Source organism: Mytilus californianus, unplaced genomic scaffold, assembly GCF_021869535.1.
Source record: "Mytilus californianus isolate M0D057914Y unplaced genomic scaffold, xbMytCali1.0.p SCAF_15, whole genome shotgun sequence".
Taxonomy (NCBI): Eukaryota; Metazoa; Mollusca; class Bivalvia; order Mytilida; family Mytilidae; genus Mytilus; species Mytilus californianus.
The window spans coordinates 12,228,072-12,252,782 of NW_026262637.1; the positions used below are offsets into that span (position 1 = coordinate 12,228,072).

The window sequence follows — 24,711 nt, forward strand, 5'->3', positions numbered from 1 at the left end:
AACTTTTTTGATGAAATTGGGAAAATGAAAAATGACCTGTATTTTAGTATTAAGTGTTAAATGAAATATTTGTTTACGTCTAACAACAAGGTTGGCACATTTCTGTATTAAATTTGTTAATTAAGGCCCCGGATTCCTTCTTTGATGTTCAAAAAGAGGGGCGAAAGATACCAAAGGGATAATAAAAAATAAATACTGAGACCTAAACAAAAGGCGTTCTGAAAACAGGTAAATCGCTATCGACAGGTGCCGTAGTCTTTCATAGACTCGCACAAATAAAGTTTCATTATCATATACATGTAATTGTAGATAATTACTCTCATGTATGGAGAGAGAGAGAGAGAGAGAGAGAGAGAGAGAGAGAGAGAGAGAGAGAGAAACATTTTGTTGTTGTCAAACTTAATTTTATTTTTTTAGTTCGGTATTTTTGTTAAACTTTTTTTATTCTATTCTTACGGGTACAAAAAGCTTTTTATGCGTATTGTTAATGTGTCATACCGGAAGCTGAATTATATTTTCAAATCGATTTTGTGCCAAAGACAGGAACAATGTTTCAGCAAAATTTTCTTTTTATCCCAAGTTTATGTTTACCATGACAGAAATATGTTAGATAAAACGTGAGATTTGGTTATCGCATGATATCAACTATCGCTAATTATTTTTCATTAATGATAATTAGCTCGGGATAGGCTCGTTTATAAGCATATTGAAATTGAATAATTCAAGTAAATGTCAAAAACAATCCAATTCTCACTCATTTTGCAACTTGTAATTAGCACTCCTTTGAATTGTATCAATATCTCAATCAGCAAAAAGGGGTATCACATTAGGACTTTCTAAATGATACCAATATTACAAACTTCATTACACGGGTAATAAATCATCACTCATCTCATTATAAATATATTTATTATATATTTAGTAGTAAATACATGTTAATTGTATGTGTAATACGATCTATAGAAATCGTGTTGTATCAGCCATCCATTATTGAATTCACTACGTTTTAAACATATACCCCCCCCCCCCCCCCCAATCCCCCATATATTTTATACATCATTTGTTTACCCAAAAAGTTCAAGTGTTCCTGATTATTGTGAATCAAGGCGAACACGTCAAATGTTGAACATTTTAAATGTTTTATGCCGATCAATAAGACAGCATCTTTGTATTGAAATACTATTTCTATGCTTTTTCTGCAAATGGTTATAATCTTATTAAATATTGTTAATGGAGTAGACATATTTTCAATTGGTATTTGTCAGCGGAACAAAAGGCAGTTAAACAAACAAACAGAACAGGCGGCAATTGATCTGACATAAACAAATATTAAATCATTCTTATCAATAAATTCATTCTATGTGAGTTTTTATCATCGAACAAACATCATCTATTAAATCCTCTTCGTAAATAAAATTTAGCATTAATCAGGGTTGCGACACCTGATGGTTGTAATGACGAAATTGGAGGTAAAAGTATTCTATCAAGTTACTCGTGCAACTCGATGATTATGATGAATATATGCAACTCTGTTCCTCGGAGCAGACGCAGTCATAGACATCGTTATTAAATATTAGCTTCTCTACAATATGTCCAAAATTACCAACTACCATTTCTGAAAAGCTGTTTGATAGGCGTCACACCGACACGAAATCAAATTCTCTTTATCTTTCAAAATGTAAATGTTATATTTGAAAGCGACTGTCACGCCTGTCCATTTTAATCAATACAAATGTACAGCTATCATCTTCCATATTGCGCATCACAGACTTCAAGACCGGTCGTCATCAGAAATGATAAATGGAGAAATGTCTCAGTGCTCTGGAAGGATAAGCAGAAATACTTTCATTTTTCCTATATATGCCTTTATCAATTGGTCAGCGACTAACATGTGTTGCAGAATTTCAATATCGACGATATACTAGTAGTCTAAACCACTTGATTGCATTACAGCAAGTTCCGAATTTATATTCAATTCGGCTGACTTTTAAACGCAACACTTACTAAAGAGGGAATCACAATAACTATAGTTTTATTATAAAGTATCCTTACATGCAAAGTTGTATTGCTGGATCTGCCAAATGATACAAGAAACCTCTTTAAAAATTATTTACAATAATTATATCAAAAAATTCAGAAATGATTTTAAAACCAAGGCCCAAACTTCATCAGGCAAAATTGACATAGATGAAATTGACCATTTTAAGTTGGTTTAATGTTCACATATCCCTAACGTGAATACGTACTAGTATATATTATATCCATAGCTTTCATATGTTTTGGTTTGGTTATATATATAAATATATAGGAACTGTTACTACGGGGTGTTAAAATGTTTGATAACATTTACATTGACTACCGTAGACATGAGGGTCTAAAGCCGGTAAATGTACTCAATCTTATCAAGAAGCTTTGTTTTATGCAAATCGATAAATTATTGTTTTAATTGGTAAATTGTCGGAAACGAAACCAGGGCAAACTGAGGTAGTTTTAAATTAAAAAAAATGGACTTTCACAATGAAATATTAAAGTTGAAATGATTTGAAAAAGTCAATAACCACATGCAAAACTTAAAATTGAAAAATAAATTGTTCATATACAAATATGCAAATATGTACTTATATAAGCATATGCATGTTGCACGATAAAAGGTGCAAAGTTGAAATGATTTGAAAAAGACCACAGCCAAATGCAAAATTTAATTTGATAATAAGTTGTTCATAAACACATTTACGCTTGCATAAACATACGCATATTGCATTGTTACAATATGTGAAAGAATTTTGTTTCTATTGTTATATATCAAACCAGTGATCTTATAATCTTTCCAGTGATCACTTCAACAACAAAATATATCAAAGAGGCCTACTTTTTTTTCCTTGCATGAGTTGAGTCTAACTATCTATGTAAGTCTTGCATACAACTTAATGTATAAGCGATGTGCAATATGCACAGATTTGAACACGAATACTATTCAAAAAGACTCCGTAAACAATGTCATACGTAATTTGTCATAACCTGTTTCATCATCAGTCCACTCTATTATAGTCAAATGTTGTTGAATGTTGTTGAACTCACGTAAAATGCAAGAAACTCTTTCACCCCTTACAATAACAACTATTTTTTGCAAGTCATTCGAACATTTCTCATATTCAACTCTTTCAATTTCATATCTGCTCCATCCACGATCTTGATATATTTCTGAAATGATAAAAATAGCATGTTTGCTTTCGGCAACAGCATTTGCTATTGCATCTGCTTTTGCAACTCCCACGGGGAAATCTCTGTGTTCTAGACAAACTTTCATTTTCCAGGAACATTCAAATTGTTGGAGAAGAACATCACTTACCCATTGAATCTTATCATCTGCACATGCTAAATAAATGTCATATGTGAACTTTTTTTCCAATCTTTTTTCTACTACTTTCTTGAAATTTCGATACACCAAATAAATTATTTTCCATCGAAAGTTAAAGATAATAGCGAAGGGAATTGTTACAACGGCAAATGAGATTAAAAGTCCAATTCCTAAACGTAACCAATTTGTGCTATAACAGTTACCAAAATGATCATGAAATCGGCTGTAGACTACTAAAGTATTAGTTTCTGTTCCATTTGCTAATGTACAATTGTATTGTTTTTTGGTCTGATCAAAACTAACTTCCGTTTTGAATAACCACTCAATAAAGTCGGCTGTCTCGCACGTGCATTTGAAACTATTACCTTTTATTAGCAGATGAAATTTTCCACTTTCTCTTTTTGCATCTAGCCAAGTTCTCAACGTTTTACCAATTGTCTGAATTCGATTATATCTGATATCCAATTTATTTAAATGCTCTAAACTCATTAGTGCCTTTGGAATTGATGGTAGTAAATTGTTTGCCATGTTCAGGTTTTTCAGTCTTGTATTAAATGAAAAAGAATCGTCATCCAGATAAAACACGTTGTTGTATGATATATCAAATTTTTCAACAGTCGGGAAAAGTTTAAATATATTACCATTTTTTCGTATGGTTTCGTCAATCATAGAGTCCTTCAATATTGCAGTTTCGATATTTTTAAATATTGGCACTGATGATTTGTGGATAAAAAGCATCGCGCTGACACCAGTGAAGTCCAAGTATTTTATGTCGAAAGGAGTATCGGAATATATTTCTGGAAAATATGAAACTTTCAAGTATGAAATATCTATGTATCTTAAACTAGCTGAGTTTTTTAAAAAGAAATTTAGTCCATACTCCATATATGATGTCATATAATGTGATAAACGGAGAAAGGTCAGATTTACGGGCAACGAAATCGTCATGTTTGATCCTGCAGTCATTCTAGAATATTGACGGTTTGAATTTGAATTTTGAAATGTTCTAGCATCTGTCGATTGGACTTCACATCCTTTGCTGTATATCTCGTTTCTAAATGAATCATTTCGGAGAGCTTCTATATTGCAATACTTCACATCGTTGAAATTAATGGCATTATACGATAAGTCAATGAACTTCAAGTTAGTTGTCTTCTTTGCAAAAACTACAAGCTCCATTAAATTATGTCCGTATGCTAAAGAAAACCGGTTGCCTGAAAATACAAGATACTCTAAGCAGTTTGGATATTTAAACGCAAGTAAAGAATTTTGTTCATATCCAACAATGTCACTTTCTGCTAAGACTAACGTATGAACACAGATTTCTTTCAAATATTTCATCATATCGCAGGTTATGAAAGTAGGCTTTTCGGCAGAACCCTTGATACGTTCATAAGTTATAGAAGTCATTTCTCTTCCAGTAAACGGAAATAATAGTTTCAATGCATCTGCTAATTTGATGTTGGCTTCAATCATATTTAATTCCATAAGTGCGGGGAAAGGTTTTAAAAACCCAGATTCTACAAAGGGTATAAACGTACCACACCCGCAAATGTGAAGCGCTATAATATTACTTGGTAAGTTAATCAACGTATCATTTAACATTTGGTCTAAATAACATTTTTCAAATCTTATTGTATGAAGGTTAAGCAACAGTTCAAAACCGCTTTCGTGTAAAACGGGTTTTTGGGCAAGATCCATATATAAATATTTTAATTCAAGCAAATCACCAAAAAAGGGATATTCAATTGTTGTTTTTATGAATTGTTTGTGTAGATTGTATCTTATGTCTAAATGATTTAGAGAGGATAAAGGTTTAAATACACGTTTAAAATTTATGGATGACATATTAAATTTATTTTTTTTCATTGAAAGCCACTTTAGTTTGGTTAGACCATAAAACGTTTCTGTTTCAATGATGCCCAAATTCATATTATCAATCTTCAATACCTCCATAAACCCAAAGCGTTTAAACGCATTGTTTCTTAGCAATGTTATATCATTATAACTGAGATCAAGCTCCGATATGTTCAGTGGCAAATATTTAGGTATATTATGTAATTCAATCCTTGTGCAGTCTGCAATAATTTTCTTCTTTATTTCTTTGATACGACATGTTTTTGAAGATCCCGCATGAAAACACAACATGAGTAAAAATAATGTCAGTATATCGAAATTCCTCATGTCGGCAAGCGGTTCTTGTACCGTGTGCAATATCGATGTTCGAAATGTAGCAATCGATAGTGGCTTATCCAATATCTGTCAAAAAAAAAATAGTATTACACAATTTGAATATCAATAACTTGAAGTCGACTCTATGGTTTGATTGCGATTATGATTGTTTAGGTTGGTTCTCAATTGCTAAAAAAAAAGCAAATTAAAAGATACGAAAATAAAACGCGTGGCTCGTTACATAAAATTGTAGTTATGAAGACGAATTCCTCAATAAAAGTGAAAAATTGAATAAAAAGAAAAAATAGTATAAAAATCAATACACTAATAAAGCCAAAATAGTTAACTTTGTTCTAACCATTGGGCTTGCGCATTACCTTGTTCCTGTTTCGTTGACGTCTGCTGCCTTGTTGCAAGTCAAACGATTTCCCACAAATTTATATATTTGATTACCAAAACGAATTATGGGAAAGATGCAAGAAAAATAAGAATTCGAAATACGGAATTCGTCGTCTGTCACAGGTAACACATGCCTCATACTATATGAAGTTAGTTTTTTAACGTGGGTTATATTTTGGCTATTCAAATTTAATTGGGATTAATATAGAAAAAATACATATTCTTGTGAAAATACACTAAATTCATAGGACTCAATTACTGATATTGCGAAAAGTAGTTTGTTAATTTGATTATAGTGAAACTACTGTTGCCTCTAAATTATTCATAATATTCATAGCAGCATAAACTTAATATTTATTCTAACGTGAAAACATTGCGTCCAATCTGTAGATGACTCTATCAAGAAAAGTACGAGGAGAATTTTTATTTTACAAATACTACAAATATAGTACTTGTTTGTTGGTAATAAAATTAACATTAGTATTATTTTGGATTATGTCTCTTATTAGCTTCTTTATTAAATTTATCAAAATTTATGGAATATATTTGGTAATGCAAGCCATTTTGCATTTTTGGCCATATTTGGTTAATACTACAGTAGCAAGAATACAGTTCCGTGGTATATCTGACATCCGTGGATAAGATTTCACTATCAAACTAGCCTCATTCAAGTCAAAGACGATCGGAAATATTAACCGAGGGTGTCTACGATTTCACAATCGTGCACCCTTGCAGATTTAATTCTTGTTTTCCACATGTTTGATGTTCATTTCCAGCTAAATTGCATTGAAGGGCTTTCAGGCTCGCTGAGGGAGGAATATGTATATTAGTGCAACCTTGTGGTTGGTGATTATTGACAAAGTTAGAACTCTTAATCTTGCAATTGCACCTTATCGATTCTATTTTTGTGAGAGTTGGTAATGCGTGCTGTATGTTACTTGTCATGCTTTAGTCTTTTGAATTATCTTAGTCGTTGAATGGTTTTTTTTGTACTTATTCCTTTAACAGAATATAAAGGAAACTCAAGACTCAACTACCTCCAGCACAATTGACTAGCGTATATTAGCTATTCCTTTTACGCCCCTTTTGGTCATAAACTCCGTAAAGGGCTTCGAAACACTAATTTGTTAGATTGTTTTTCCACTTTAACTGTATAATCTGAGGTTCGTGTCGTTGAGTCACAAGTAAATATCATTGTGGACGATTTGACAGAATCCCAAAAGCGAAGAAAACTCATAGAGCGGTTCGCAAAGAAATAAACTGCTGTCTAGATAAACGTTTAAATGTTTTGAAAAGTAAAATAACAAAAATACCGATCTCCAAGGAAAATTCAAAATGGAAGTCACTTATCAAATGGCAAAATTAAAAGCTCAAACACATCAAACGAATGGAAAACAACTGTCATATTCCTGACTTGGTACAGGCATTTCCTCATGTAGAAAATTGTGGATTAAACTGGTTTTATAGCTAGCTTAACATTTCACTTGTATGACAGTCGCATAAAATTTCATTATATCGACAAAAATGTGCGAACAAAACAAGCAGACATAATAGGTAAAAATGTCAAAAATAGGAGTACAGCAGTCAAAATTTGGTTATAATCTTAATCACTATAAAAACAAACAAATGTGTCAACAAAGAAAAACAAAATGGCATATAGACAAAGCATATAAGCAAAAACGAAAGACAAGAATACAAAAAATGACCATAGCACAATAACACAATGGCGGGATGTATAAGTACCGAGCCACTCCGAAAAGATATTACCAAAAAAGGACTAAACAGTCAAGTTTTAAAATTCACAAAGACAAATAAAGGAACACTATAACATGTAATTAAGATGATAACCAACGTCAGTACCTAGAATCCATACCTCAAGACCATCATGTATTATTTGTGAAGTTGATATGGAATATTTATCAACAAGGTCTTTTTTATCTTTCGAAAAAGGACGAGACGTTTTTTGACATAACCCTGGTTCATCAACTTTCTGCTCAGACACTGGTGACGTTTTATAAGGTCTGAGTAACAGTTACAAGCTCTTGAATACTGAATTTGTTTGGAAATGTATATCCCATATGCAGGTGAATAAAATTGAGAATGGAAATGGGGAATGTGTCAAAGAGACAACAACCCGACCAAAGAGCAGATAACAGCCGAAGGCCACAATGGGTCTCCAATGCAGCGAGAAAATCCCGCAGCCGGAGATGGGCCTCAGATGGCCCCTAGATAAAAAATATGTACTAGTTTAGTGAACATGGTCGCCATATTAAACTCCAAAACATTAAACTGAACTAAAATTAAAACACATACCAGACTAACAAAGGCCAGAGGCTCCTGACTTGGGACAGGCGCAAAAATGCGGCGGAGTTAAACATGTTTTGTGAGATCTCAACCCTCCCCCAATACCTCTAGCCAATGTAGAATAAAGAATCACACAGCAATACGCACAGTAAAACTCAGTTGAAAAGAAGTCCGAGTCCGATGTCAGAATAGGTAACAAAAGAAACTAAGCAAAATGACAATGATACATAAATTAACAAAGGACTACTAGCAGTTACTGACATGCCACCTCCAGACCTCAATTAAACTGATTGAACGATTATGTCTTCATCATATGAAAATCAAGCACAATCCCTCCCGTTAGGGATTTAGTATCATACCATCATAAAATATATAAGAAGAACATAACCCGTATCATGCCAACAACTGGTTTTAGAATAAATGTGTTTATTTCCGATGCAAAGACCCTATGAGTGAATCAATATTAATACCAAAATATGCCATCATTAATGACCTGACAACAGTATCGTAACTATATCCATTCTTAATAAGTCTGTTTAAAGGTTTGATAAGATTTTGAGGTGAATACCGACATTTTTGTGCTTTGAAAAGAATATTACCATAAAATTGTGGATGTGAAATACCTGAACGTATAAGATGTCTGCATGTTGATTTATATTTATGAATGATGTCCTTGTATCGATGATAAAATTTGGTAAATGTTTTGACTAGTTTGCGATATCCAAAACCCTGGTGTTGGGTATATTGCTACTAATGTGGGGAAAATTGATAATTTCAAAATTATAATCATCTCGTTTGTCATAGATTCTAGTACTGAGATGAACACTTGTGTCAAATTCGAGATATAAATCTAAAAATTAGGCGGAGGAAGCCGTGTCTGTTGTTTCTTTTATTTCTGGTTCTGGAGGATATATTAATGGAACCCAATCAGAAAAGTTTGGAATGTTAATTGAAATAATATCATCAACATATCTGAATGTGAAATTAAATTATCCAGCTTCTTTGTTCTTCTTGCTTTTGACATTGTCTGAAGGAACTCCGACTTATATGAAAATAAGAAGAGATCGGCCAGGAGAGGCACACAGTTAATTCCCATAGGATTGCCGACAATTTGTTGAAAAAGTCTACCTCCAAATTCAACAAATATGTTGTCAATAAGAAACTCATACATACTGATCACTTGTTCCTCTGTGTAACATATTTTACCTTTTTGTTCACTATTAACAAAATATGCCGTATGGTATCCCAAAGTAATAGATTTATAGCGTATGCTACCATTTTTATATTGAAAAGCATTGCAGATTATTTCTTTTTAGAGTTTTTTCAATTTCACATGGGGAATGGGGGTATTCAGGGTTGAAAAATCAAAAGTTTTGACAAAATTAATTTCAGAGAAAGATCGAGATTTAAAATTCTCCAGAAGTACTTTAGGCTTTTTTAGAATCCACAAAATTAACACGGACAGACTTTTTGTCAATCTAATGGACAATTCTTTTGTAGAACATGCAAATGAGCCGGCAATGTACCGTTGTTTGAACGGAATTTTGTGAAGCTTAGGTATCAAATACAAACAGGGTAAGTCCTCATATTTCTTGTTCAATGTAATATTCATTGAAGCCATGAGGGACTTATGATTCGCCAAAATCTCATCCTTGTCAAATGCTATTTTTTTTATCTGTGGGATTATCTGAGAGCTCATTTATTCATAATTCTTTTACTACACACTCGTAGTAGTACGTTTTACATACAAAGACAATATCATTTGAAGCATTGTCCAACAAGTGAACATACTTATCGTGAAGAGATGATAGACATTTCACACCTTCTTTGTCTCTGAAAACCTCTGAGTTTGGTCGATCATTCACACAGTTTTTCAACTTATGAATTCGACGTTTTATGTTCATTAAAATCATTTTATTGTGGTATCATAATGTCTTGTAATAACTAATGTTGTCCGTATGTAAGGCTTGTCCTTTTTTCTATTGCCGATCCTGAATTCTGGCTATATATTGCTGTTTGTATTAACCCCTTGATTTCATTTCAATTTTTTTGCGTGAAGATTGGAAATGTATTTGCATTTTCAAATGAATCATAGAAACTCTTCCTAGTGCATATAATTTTGCAATACGAACCCCATCAAAAACCGGGGCTGATCGTTTGTACTCTGGACAGTTAGCAGATCCTGTTCTACATTTAACTACCGCCGTGTACTCATATAAGTACACACCTGGTGATGAGGTGTAATTCGGTTGGTCACATTCGAGGAAAAGAGAACGGGATTGTGGTGACGACAATTGAAACATATCCGTCGCTATCTGTTAAAAATGTATAACAAAAATTCCGAACTCAAAGATAAATTCAAAAAGGGGAAAGTCCATAAAAAATGACAAACGTTATAAACCAACGGAACGAGTGAATAAACAACTGTCATATTCCTGGCTTGGTACAGGCAGTTTCCGAAGAAAACATATATTTCATATTAGTCAACCAAATCATGATGGCGTCCGTACAATTATCGGAGGGATGATTTCAACTTCATCACCTGGAACTCTTATAGCTTGGTTGAATAGCTTCCTTGTGTTTAGCAACCCTCTATCAAGGAAATCATGATAGAAAATGCAAGCTCTTGAATATCGTAGCAACTGAGTATAACCCATATGAAGGTGCTGTTAGAATGTTGCTACATAGAAATGAAAATTTCTTTCAATTTGTCTTTTAGTTTGGAATGGAATATATTTGTGTAAAGGGTATAAAAGTCAATTTTATAAAAGACATTATAAGAGATTGTATGTACTCTTACAGATTGTTGGTATCCACATCTGATTCAGGCCGCCCCAAGGATAGGTAATTTCACTATAACTTAGAAACCGACTTTGATTACTGAAAAAACTGATGGTAATAATTCAGAAAAAGGTTTCGTGGAGCACTTTGATGACCTAGCAATATGAAATTGTTTGTAAGGAATTTCGGTATCCAATACAGTGAAGGAAGATCTAGTTCTTCATCTTGGGTTGAAATTTCAAAGGAACATCGAACAGACCTATGATTATTCTGGATTTCCTCCTTGGTAGGTGTCGTGGTGGTTTATGTTGAGATTCCAAGTGAATCGTCAATAACTAATACCTTTATCAAGCAGTTTATGTAATGTGATTACCATACAAAAACGATCTGTTTGGAGGATTTATCTGCAGGGACAACAGCACGTTTGTTATGGAGGTAGGACAGGTGCTCTGAAACATTTGGGTCTTTAAAGATCGATTTAGCATGTGTATTGGTTTATAAATTTATTTTTTTAGATACAATTTCAACCCTTAGCTTTAAACGGAGAGGGAAAATACCAAAGAGGATAATAGTTCACAAGTTAAAAAAACAGACGGCACCATGGCTAAACAAAGAACGAAAAAAAAAAGACAAACAACAATTACAAGGCTATACACAGAACACTACACATTTGGCAACATTAATCCCATCAACAATAGGGTTTTCTAAGGTGCTGCCGATGAATGGAATATTAAATTTATATGTGGAAAACTTCATATATATTTTGGCAAATAGAGTGTACAAAAAACGTCTATTTAGAATGTAATAGAATTCATTTAAGTTTAACATGTCCTGCCTAACATGACTATGGACTATACTCAGTTAAGCCATGTTATTGTGTTATCCACCATGAGCAGCCGTTTTATTTAGAAATTGTGAATGAAATGGTTCATGTGAATAACTATAGATGTAGACTTACTAATAGATTTGATTTTGTTTTTAGTTATTTAACAATTATGGAACAATATACAATGTTCCATGTGATGAATTCGAAAGTAAAACAGGCGCCAATAAAAACTATTAACTTACGTTTAGTTTATGAATATATATCCATTGCAGAACATACTATTATTCCTGCACGTCATTTTGACATTTATGTTGTATGTCTATGATGTATAGTTATACAATTTGGCTGTTGGATCCCAATAGTTGTCACGTTAATCAATTATATAACAAAATATGTCTGTTTGGAATATTCACTCAATTTTGTCAATATTACGGAACTATATACAACTGTAATACAGGTGAGAGGTTTAACTTGCTTTACAACCAGGTTTAATCCACCATTTTCATCAGCAATGCGTGTACCAATATCAAGAATATTACAGTTTTCAAGTCGTTCCGTTGGTTGATATAGTCAAGCGGTTGTTTTTGTCGGGTATTAAGTAGTAACTGTTCCACATTTTGGATTTAACTTGGAGTTTTAGTATTTTCGTTTATATATATTTTTGTTTGAAAAAAAAGTATTTTTTTTAAATAATCTTATTAGTCAATCGGTTTTAAATGACAAAGACAAATTTACTGCCGTTGTCAAACATTCCAGTTATTATCTTTATGATAATAACTTAATTATCAGCATACCTAGCCGTGTTGAAAATATGACAATGAATTATAATAGCATATAGAAGAACAAATGAATGAGAAATTGAGAACACAGATACTATCAATGTCGAAAAAATACACACGTTATGTAAACTGTAGCTTTGATTCAGACATAGCTTTCCATCATTTAAGACCAAATATAAACAATTTGTTTAGACACGAATATAAAGAACCATTGTGCAAATATTGTAGTTTCTTTACTGTTAAATACACAATGGTGAAGTATTCACATGCAAGTTGTGTTTATATCATATTTGTTTGTTGTTGTGTTTTGTCTGTATAACACAAGAGCACACTTGTGTTGAAAATAAGAATTGTAGCAGGTTAGGGAATCCATTTAGTAACATGTAAACATTATTGTCATGTACATTAGCTAAGTAATAAGAGGTTTCAGGAAGGTGCTTTTGTCATTAAATTTCACACAAAAATTTAAAAGTTTTTAATCTCCGGAAGAAAAAGGAATGATAAAGCTAATATTTTGCCGCAAAACTGAAAAAAATAGAAATATATTCAAGTCTTTCAATAAATGTTTATTTCAACTAGTAAATGGACAGTCAGGTACAATATGGACACCGTAGGTCACTTGGGATATCATTGTGATGTTAAAAACATGTCGAATTGACATATTCAACCCAAAATAGTTTTTGTTTACCTTGTTTCAGACAAAATTGACATTGTTTCAGATTTGTGCAAAAGGTTTAAAGACAAAACGCAAATATGTGAGACAAAACTCAAAAACATTAAAATCGATGTTTGACAGACTGAACACCTAAAATGTGTCAATTGTTAGATTTATAAAACTTTTTGATTTCTGAATTCAATGGGTCACATAGGTGGTCTTGTCATACTGTCTCCGTTATATCCAGTACGTCTTAGTAAAATTAAAGACTGCCCCAAAGATAAGACAAAGTTTGAGATCAATGCTGTTATTACCATTTACTCAAAATATAAATGTAAATTCAGAAATTATTGCGTGCATTTATTTATTATTTTTTTTTGGTTTTTGAAAGAAGGACAAAAATGTGAGATAGATTAATGATTGCGATTTCAGAAAAAAAATCTGCATATAGTTATATGTTTCGGATATCGGAATGCGACTTTTTATTATTGCAATACTCTCCCACTTGCAGTATTCGCTTTAATAAAAAAAAAAAAAATCGCAATAATTTCTGATTTTATAGTACATGAAACGGATAACAGACATTTCCCAAATATTATACAGAACAAAAACTCATCAATCACAAATAAAAGAAACATGCGTTAAAAAGATGCATAAACAATTACAAACAACAAAAAACATTGTCCAGATAGCCTGACATAGTACGGTTAAAGAATGTAAAATAAAACCCGTTTTATGCAAATTTCTGATCCCTTACTCGGCGTTGACTATACGTTTTGTCCCTTTTTGGTTTATAAGCTCTTCATTTTTATTGTCGAAATGCACATCTGGTGCGGTAAAATTGGCAACGTTAATATTATTACGTACACACAAACCTGTCTATTACACCATATGTCGTAAAAGCAAAATGCAAAATAAAAAAAAGATTATTCAAACTACCCTGTCTATGACTTTTGCAATGACTAGCTTTAATTTGAAATGAGTTTAATAAATTGAGAGACAAAACTGATTCATGAGCTTTTGTCAACTTCCAATTTTGAGGCAATTACCTTTCCTCTACTTCATCGTTCGTCTTTTACATATCTATGTTGATACGTGACGTGCATGCATGGTTCCATCATACTGATATTATAAAAGGGATCAGCTCCTGATGTAAAAACAAGCTCAAGCAGGATTTAGAGGAAAAAAATGAAATCGACTCTTTACCAGTTTAATGGTCCTCATCATGAATTTGTTGACCGATACGATGTTTCTGGGTCTAAACTAACAATAAACATGACGAGGTCTTTGAATGTTAGATACCAGAAAATCGTTTGATCAGTACATATACCAATTTTCTCCTATTGCATATAATAGCATTTTGGCTGAGTGTGGCATCGCATGGCGGAGGATGCATACTTACAAAGAGATGTTTTTGATAAGTTATTGCTACTCAATCATGACTTCTCTGTGTAGTGTTTTGTTATTATTGTTTACCTTTACATCGTTTTAGGAGGTATGGTGTTGTCTATTTATAAAAGACTTGGTTTATGTCTGCCCAATATGTACATATATCTTCCTTCTCTTTTTACCGTGTCAACGCCTCCATTATTTATTGTTTTTGTTTTGCCTCAAACTTGCTGTATTGTTTTTGTTAGATTTGCCTAAGCCATTTTATAAGACTTTAATCATTGTATAGAATGTACACCGGTATACTAATGTTTGGGTGGACCCAATTTGTCTGCGCACTGTGATAAATGATGATATTACTGATAAAATGACGTGAAGTGAGACGTCTTCATTTGACCACAGACATGTTGCATCTCAACGGATCGATGCAAATAGATATAGGAAGATGTGGTATGAGTGCCAATGAGACAACTCTCCATCAAAGTACCAATTTATAAAAGTAAACCATTATAGGTCAAGGTACGGCCTTCAACACGGAGCATTGGCTCACACCGAACAACAAGCTACAAAGGGCCCAAAAATTACTAGTGTAAAACCATTCAAACGGGAAAACCAACGGTCTAATCTATATAAAAACGAGAAACGAGAAACACGTATGAACTACATAAACAGACGACAACTACTGTACATCAGATTCCTGACTTAGGACAGGTGCAAACATTTGCAGCGGGATTAAACGTTTAAATGGTACCAAACCTTCTCCCTTTTCTGAAACAATAGTATAACATCATAACATAGAAAGACACACTATAAAATATCAATTGGAAGGCTTAACTCAATCAAAAAACGTAAATTAATAATCAATGAACGAATAAATTTGATCTGTGATACCTGAACGCAAATACATAGTTAATAAAAATTATAAGGGATAAATAATTAAGGTCAAAAGTAAATAAACAGGTTTACACAAAGTTAAAGTATGATACCACTGTGAAATGTTAAACAATATTTAGAAAATCATCACTTTTGAAAAAACCTGCGTCATATTATACACAGGTAAATGAAAATAATTTTGTTGTCAAGTATACTTCTTCTTCTGTGTGTATAAAATCTTCCGTTTAGGAATACCAAGAAATTTCTTTAATATCAATAAAACTATTTTAACACTTGGTACATATGGGGTGAATATCAACAATAAAACTATACAATAAGTGCTAGATAAAACTTCCTGTATAGTATTTAAGGAGAAATGAAATAATTGTGATGTTCATAGTACGAAGAAGTGAAAATTAGTAGTAATACCAAATAATCAAAACTGGTATATAGACAAGATCCATGTTAACATTAAAACACAAAAAAGCATAACAAATAGTATCAACAGGTCAAATTAAAAAGAAAGTACTTTTAATACTTTTAATTTACAGGATGTGAACAGTCTTTACCTGGGAGGAGACATGTTGGATCGATCTAAACATACGCATACCAGTGTGGATTCCATGAAATGACATTGTCTCATTATAGAAAAAGACTATATTAATTGATTGGTTGTTGGTCTCAACGTCCACTGGAAAATATCTCATGGATGTTCAGGACGAGAACAAATTAACATTTAATACAATAGGTAATAGAGGCCATCCGAGATGCAGGTCGGGGAAAATTGGAATGACACTGGAGAATGAGGATCTATTGGATAGGGACAGGAATTTTGCCTTGTAACAGACCACTTATGGGCACTCAAAGAGTTGTTGCAAGGGTTCTAAACGTGCAGAGAACGTGGCACTCTCTTTACACGGTCATCGGAATTAACATCCCCATTCTGACTGGATATGGCTGCGTACTTATACATTTTGCACAACTTAACGGACGCACAACTTTGGCGAGGGTTTTTCTGTCGGTCGGAGGAAGACCAAAGTGACCATACTTCTTTTCCCCAGTCCCCTCTGGGGATCAAACACAAACAATTAAGAAATTTCATAAAATTTTAAAAGTAACAAAGCAGCATATCCTAATAATACAACAATTTCAGGCAGACCGCTTATGCCGACTTTTGATGGTTACTGAACGAATAAAAGTTTTCATTTTTTAGTTCGAACATTTCATGTAGAGCATCGCAATTTCGAAAAGTTAAAACTGTTTTGAATTTTTCATAATTTTATTTTCATATCAGTAATTTTCTTCTTAAAAAAACAAACAATTTTGAAAGTATGAATTGTTACACGTGATCCAGACCTCATAAGAGTCAATATTTATTGTGGTGTCGTCTTAACACTCGATAGTCCACATCAGGCCTTCGACAGGATAACACATTTGTTGTGGGTTTGTTAGAATATGGCTTAGGTTGAAAATCTTGCATTCATGACTTGTTTAAGTAACATTGTGTTCATATCTGGCTCACACAGATGTTAGGTACATATTTAAGATGCACAATCTATTGGTTTGACTCGTCGGCGTATCTAAAAGAAGGAACACGGAGGCGAAATTGGTGAGACTACGGGCGAAACCTCGTCAAATTTTTTTTTCACGGGCGAACAAATCTTCCTATCTACCTATAGCAAGGAAAATAAATGTAAAGTTTTTCAAATTCCTGGATATTTAAATTCAAGTCGTTAATCCTACAATTTCATTTTTTCCTCGAAGTGTGGGCTCATTTTTTATTAGTTAACAATGACAATCAATGTATTAATCTACAATTGCGACAATTATGCAACTGTAATGGCCTGACCATTAAGCATAACCAACGATTTGGCTCAAGCAATAAGACTATCAGGTGCTGATAATTTATTCCCAAACCAATCTAACAAATGGTAAAAAGCTGAAAATACAAAAAAAATACAATTTTACAATGTGTTCAATTAATGTTATGATGTATGAATGTCAAGTGTAGACAATAGCAAAGTCCATAGAATGCGAAATAAAGCTGTAGTTATTAAAAGTGAAGTTTCCAGTATATCACGGATAAAAGAGTTCAGTTATGTGAAGAACGATTTGAAGGCATCAAATACAAAGTTATAAATGTAACTAACTCTGTGGTTAGCCACGAATTGTGTCCTAGATGACGTTTGTCCTCAGAATGCTCTCCGGTAGACACCGTACTGAGATGACCTTGCAGTATTCAGTTCGAGGTACGTGTAAGAAATGGAAAGGTAACGATGATACGATGTTTTGACATTCTATACGGTTTAACGATGAATAATCCTCCTAGGTCACGGAACGCATAAACAGATTCAGAATATAATTAAACAAACTTTATAAAATGACGAATGAGGTTACAGAATACCAACTGTTGCTGCAGCAATCATAAAAAAACACAGTTGGTAGGTTGTCCTGCAAGCGAATGTTTTGTTTGATGCTTTGTCCCTGATTTGTCCTGGTGATCGTTGAAAATATGTAAACAAAGGCGAAAAGAATGATTTTGACGTTTTCTAGATTACAGGTGAAAGGAAATAGTTTAAATGTTTTAATATTGTTTCTTGTGGGTTCAAAGACAATCCACTACAACATTGACACTCTATGTTGCTTCAGTATGCGTAACACAAAAGTGCAAATATTCAGAACATCTGGAACGAAAAAAGTCCACTTTCTATACTTAAACTCACACGACATAATCATCCTGTGAAAAACCATAGCAATGTCTAAAGATTGTGCATTGTAAAAGTTCAGATACGTCCTAATTCCGTGTTGGTGTGTTGGTGGGTCCTGACTCTGTTCTGGCAGTTCCTGACACAGTACATGCAGTAATAGTGATTATTTATAAGACGTTAAACGTATTTCTTATCATACGTTGCAGATTCAATAGAAGTGGACAAGGAATGCCATCAATCGGATTTTGGACATCCGTTTTCCTTAGTAACTGCATATTATTAAGAAGGGTCACATCTTCAGTTCAATATCAGATGAATGCATATTTAATCGATTAGTTTATAAAGCAATTACTTGATTGCGGGATCTGCTTACCCCTCCGGAGCACCTGAGATCACCCACAGTTTTTGGGTGGGTTCGTGTTGCTCAGTCTATGTTGTGTTTTGTGTACTGTTGTTTGTCTGTTTGCCTGATTCTTTTTTAGCCATGGCGTTGTCAGTTTATTTCGATTTATGAGTTTGAATGTCCCTTTGGTATCTTTCACCTCTCTTTTGCAAATGGTTATCATCAACATATAAAAATAATAAGATGTGGTATGATTGCCAATGAGACGACAACTCTCCACAAGAGACCAAATGACACAGGAATTACCAACTATAGGTCACCGTCGCCTTCAACAATGAGTACAACCCATACCATATAGTCAGCTATAAAAGGTCCCGAAATGACAAATGTAAATAATTCAAACGAGAAAAATAACGTCCTGATTTATGTACAAAAAAAATGAACGAAAAACAAATATGATATACAGCAACAAACGACAACCACTGAATTACAGTCTCCTGACTTGGGACAGAAACACACAGAATGTGGCAGGGTTAAACTAGTTTGTTGGCGCCAAACCTTCACCTAAACTGGGACAGTGGTTTAACGGCACAACATAAGAACAATGCTGTACGGTGACCTATAGTTGTTAATTTCTGTGTCAATTGGTCTCTTGTGAAGAGTTGTCTCATTGGCAATCATACCACATCGTCTTTTTTATATAAAGTATGCAAAACAATAAACAAACAACAAATATTAGAACGGCACAACCTAAGAACAAACTATGCAAAACAATAAACGAAAAACAAATATGAGAAACAGCAAAAAACGACAACCATTCAAGTACAGGCTCCTGACTTGGGACAGGCACATATAGAATATAGCGGGGTTAAACTATTTGAGGTGCAAACCCTGCCCTAAACCTGGGATAGTGGTGTAACAGTATAGTATGCTTCTTAAATCATATATTAACAGATATTCAAGTACACAAGTTTAAGCAACATTTTGAACTTTTGCCTTTTTTACTTTTATCTGAATCTTATCTCACTAGCAACTTCTTTTTGGTATAAGATCTTTCGATCCTGAATGCTTGGAATGCCCTTATCCCATCGACAAACCGATGGTGCTCCGTTCGGAGAGCATCGACTTGTTTGATTAGTCTATTCCAAATAGATTTACTCGTTTAGATAATGTTTGTCTGTGTGTCGGTTTTAAGTCTTTTTTTGCCATGGAGTTGTCAGTTTATGAGTTTTGAATATCCGATTGGTATCGCCGCATCTATGTTCTAGCTACGATTGCCTCTTATATATCCCCCTTAATATATACGTTTGCCTGACTAAATTTCACAAGATAAAATAACCAATCTAGACTAATTTTTTTTTTAAAACATGACTGATGAGTACTGATTCCCAAAGGACAAAGATGTGGACAATTACATGGTACCGTGTTGCCTTTAACAATGAGCAACACCCATAAAGGCCAATATTAAACATAAGAATATAATTCGACCTGATTCATACAACAAAAATGATCTAAATACAAATATGACAGACACCAAACAACGACAACCACTGGCTTGTGACAACCACATTTTGCAGGTTTTTAGTTTTTTAAGCTAGTTACTGAAACCTAGTTCAAAAGCCAAATTTCAACTATTTTCTCTAAGACTAAAATGTCAATTGGTACACAACCAACGGATTTCGAACAACGTTGGAACTTTATTTCACAACTTTAAAGCTTGCATGCCAACTTTTTAATTGTGCGGATAACACACGACGTTCAATACCAAACGTATACTCAGACAGTGAATGGCATATGGCATTTAGTATTTGACAGGATGGAGAGAGCATAGAGATATACATAGCATATGAAGAAAAGTAAAATATTTTTTGGCGCAAGAATTCAAACTTTCTGTGCCATAAAATTTCATATATATTTCCGGTTGTAGAAAGTGTTAAGTACCTCAACAAAATATCATTAGAAAGAATAAAATTGACAATGGAAATGGGGAATGTGTCAAAGAGACAACAACCCGACCATAGAGCAGACAACAGCCGAAGGCCATCAATCGGTCTTCAATGCAGCGAGAAACTCCCGCACCCGGAGGCGTCCTTCAGCTGGCCCCTAAACAAATATGTATACTAGTTCAGTGATAATGGACGTCATACTAAACTCCAAATTATACACAAGAACCTAAAATTAAAAATGATACAAGACTAACAAAGGCCAGAGGCTCCTGACTTGGGACAGGCGCAAAAATGCGGCGGGGTTAAACATGTTTTTTGAGATCTCAACCCTCCCCCTATACCTCTAGCCAATGCAGAAAAAACAAACGTACAACAGTACGCACAGTAAAACTCAGTTCAAGAGAAGTCCGAGTCCGATGTCAGAATAGGAAACAAAAGAAAATAAACAAAATGACAATAATACATAAATAACAACAGACTACTAGCAGTTTCTGACATGCCTGCTCCAGACCTCAATTAAACTGATTGAAAGATTATGTCTTCATCATATGAATATCAGGCACAATCCCTCCTGTTAGGGGTTTAGTATTATACCATCATAAAATATATGAGAAGAACATAACCCGTGTCATGCCAACAACTGGTTTTAGAATAAATATGTTTAATTCCGATGCGAAGACCCTATAAGTGAATCAATATTTAAGCCAAAATATGCAATCTTTAATGACCTGACAATAGTATCGTAACTATATCCCTTCTTAATAAGTATGTTTAAAGGTTTTGTTAACTTTTGAGGTGAATGTTGACATTTTTGTGCTTTGTAAAGAATATTACCATAAAAGATTGGATGTGAAATACCCGAACGTATAAGATGTCTGCATGTTATTAAGCTTCCCGTTAATGATATAGATATCAAGATCGAGGAAAGGACAATGGTCATTGTTAGTATTAACTTTATTTAAAGTAAGTTCAACAGGATAAATTTCTTTAGTATACATACTGAAGTCGTCATTATTGAGAGCCAATATATCATCCAAATATCTAAAAGTATTGTTAAATTTTTGTATCAGATGTTGTTTCGATGGGTCTTTGCTGATTTTAGTCATAAATTGTAACTCATAACAATACAAAAACAGGTCTGCAATAAGTGGTGCACAGTAAGTCCCCATTGGAATTCCGATAACTTGACGATTTACGGAATCTCCAAAGCGAACAAAAATGTAATCAAGTAAAAATTCAAGGGCAGATATAGTATCAAAGCATATCCAATTGACATAGCTATTTTGTTTGTTGCTACTAAAAAATGACCTAAAAGAGTTTGAACATATGTATTCGCGTTCCGACTTTTTAAATGCCCATTTAATTAGGTGTGTCAATTTTTTCTTAATAACAATATGAGGCAAAGTGGTATATAGGGTAGAAAAATCAAAACTTTGAACAGATTCAAAATCACCAATATATGCATGCAATTTATCAAGTACTTCCAACGAGTTTTTGACACTCCAAAAGTAGTTAATTCCACTATTTTCAAAGGCCTTATTTGAACAATTTATTATCAGGTTTTTGATTGTACCAAGTGTACTAGTAAGTAGAATAGACAATTTAGTAGTGGAACAATGACTTGAAGACGAAATAAATCTATATTTGTAAGGTGATTTGTGTAGCTTCGGAAGCCAGTACATAGTTGGGACTTTCATTGTATTTGGTTCTGCTTGTAAAGAAGTAGCTAATAGTTTATGTTTGTTACAGATATCGTTTTCTGAAAATGAAGTCAGTTGGAATTTAGGTGAATTCGTGATTTCCTTTTGCAGAACCTCAATGTAAAATTTACGTCAAACTATAATGATATTATTAGCAGCTTTATCAGCCGGGACAAAAACAAATTCCTTGGCTAGTTCTTTTAATTTATGTTTGATACGAGAAATAGGATTTTTATGGTTGTTGTTAAGAGTGAAATGTTCTTTAAAATGTTGTATACGTATATCAACTATCTTCATTACTGAATTAAAAAAAGAGTCCAAAGATTTTTTGTCAGTTTTTTCCCGTTTTATCCATTTCAAACAGTAAGCACGAAGTGAGTCGTGGATGATATTACGACACTCATTCCAATTAATAATTGACGGGGGACGATATTTAGGTCCTTTACTAATTTTAACTCTCGGTCGCGAACGATGTTAAGGTCTCCTGTTATAACATGGGAAATGGGGCCATAAGTGTATTCGGAATTACTACAGTTACATGACGGAGGTGTATTTTCACTGATATTTACATCTTTACAGACTTGGCTATAATTAAACACAAATTTTCGGATAGATTTCTTGTAAATATAACAAATAAGAGGGAGTTCAGTATTATCAAAATATCCAGGAATTTGTTCTTTAACAGAATGGTCGTTGAAAATATCGGCAATATTTACAAAATCAAAACCTTTATTGGCATACTTTATTTTAATAAAATGTTTTTTACGATCTTCAGGGCGATCAATTTTGGGAAACAATTTAGAATAACAATATGCCATTATAATTTGAAGGATTTCATACTTAGGACTGCAATATGAAATTGTGTTGCAATCCTCTAAAATTTTATTTAATTTATTTATAGGTAAAGAACAGAGCTTGGTTAATAGATAATGTCTGCCGTTGTTTTTTGAAATAGAAATAAGGTCCGAAATATAAAATGAATGTTTAAAATCTAAAGGGACTTCCTCGTTTCGAGTTCTCCTTCTGGCCATTGGGGCCATACGATCTATCGGCATCATTTGGCATCCATCGTTCGTTTTATATGAAACCGTTTGTCGAATCTATACTCGACTAAATTTCCAAGTAATGTTATCATTGCATCAAAAATGTTAAGGAATGTAAACTTTTTATCATAATTCATTCTGTTTCTTTTTGGTTTTTGGTTTTTGGCTTTTGGTTTTTGTTTTATTTTAATTTTTTTACCAATTTGTAACAAAAACTGCGAATATTTGTAATACAAGCAACTTTATTGATTCCTTTAAATGCCTTCATGATGTTGTAATTATTCGCCTATTATTATGTTAAGCTTTTTTTTGGAAATATTATGGAATTCACACCCAGCTCCCCTTAATATTTTTCCTTTAAAAAACTAGACTTCAATAAATCTGTATTGCTCAATTGGCATTTTTGTATTCGAAGCAAAAGAATATGTGTGTTGAATAGATATGTGTGGGCCAACATTTTTTACTGTGAATAATTTTTGGGCAACAACAAAATATTTCATACACTAATCAAACCTGGAACATTATAAAACAAATGGTGCATTCAAACAGTAATATTCGGAATTAAATCATTTGCAATTTTTCAGGAAAATTTTACCGTTTTGTGTTCAGATTATTAAATGTCTGAAAGCCTTGAAAAGTGTATGCCAAAAACTGTCTTCTTAAAACATACAAAATAATTTATCTTGATATCAAACTTAAGAACAAATGGTTTTATTGCTAATATAAAAATAAGGAGATGTGGTATGATTGCCAATGAGACAAATATCCACCAAATTTCAAATGAAGTGGAAATTATAGGCAACCGTACGGCCTTCAACAATGAGAAAAATCCATACCGTATAGTCGGCTATAAAATGCCCCGACATGAAAAATATGAAACAATTCAATTGAGAAAACTAACGGCCTAATTTATAAAAAAAACAATTTACGAAAAAGAAATATGACAGACATGAACTAACAACAAAAATTATAAATATTATAACGCCTGGTATTTCCTAATCTCTTAATCATAAGAAATCTGATGAACAAGGTATAATTTACAGTTGTCACTGCACATAGGCAGACATCTCTCTCTCTCTCTCTCTCTCTCTCTCTCTCTCTCTCTCTCTCTCTCTCTCTCTCTCTCTCTATATATATATATATATATATGTATATACAAGTCTAAATTGAAAACAACGTTCAAACCTATGTATATATATATATATATATATATATATAATATATTAAGACTTATCTATTCAGCAAAACTATATATCATCAAGCAAACAATGTAAGTATTGTTTCCGAAACTTGTTATATTCCTTCCGTTTTTTTCAACTATAAGATATCTTCCTGGTTTGAAGAAGAAATTATCATATGTGTTTTGGGGTTAATCACAGGTATGTCTAAATCAAAAATATTTTTTAGTTTAAAAAAGAATGACGTTTTGATTATT

General features: G+C 33.1%; 1 protein-coding gene across 1 annotated transcript; it reads right to left on the reverse strand.

Annotated features, from left to right (window-relative positions):
* Positions 1 to 1,037: 1,037 nt before the first annotated feature.
* On the reverse strand, positions 1,038 to 12,440 carry LOC127725421 (toll-like receptor 2). Its single transcript, XM_052232355.1, has 2 exons — positions 12,083 to 12,440; positions 1,038 to 5,617 (listed from the first exon to the last, which is right to left on the reverse strand). Exon 2 carries the CDS (start codon positions 5,540 to 5,542, stop codon positions 2,975 to 2,977), a length of 2,568 nt encoding a protein of 855 aa, XP_052088315.1. The 5' UTR covers positions 5,543 to 5,617; positions 12,083 to 12,440; the 3' UTR covers positions 1,038 to 2,974.
* Positions 12,441 to 24,711: the final 12,271 nt, after the last annotated feature.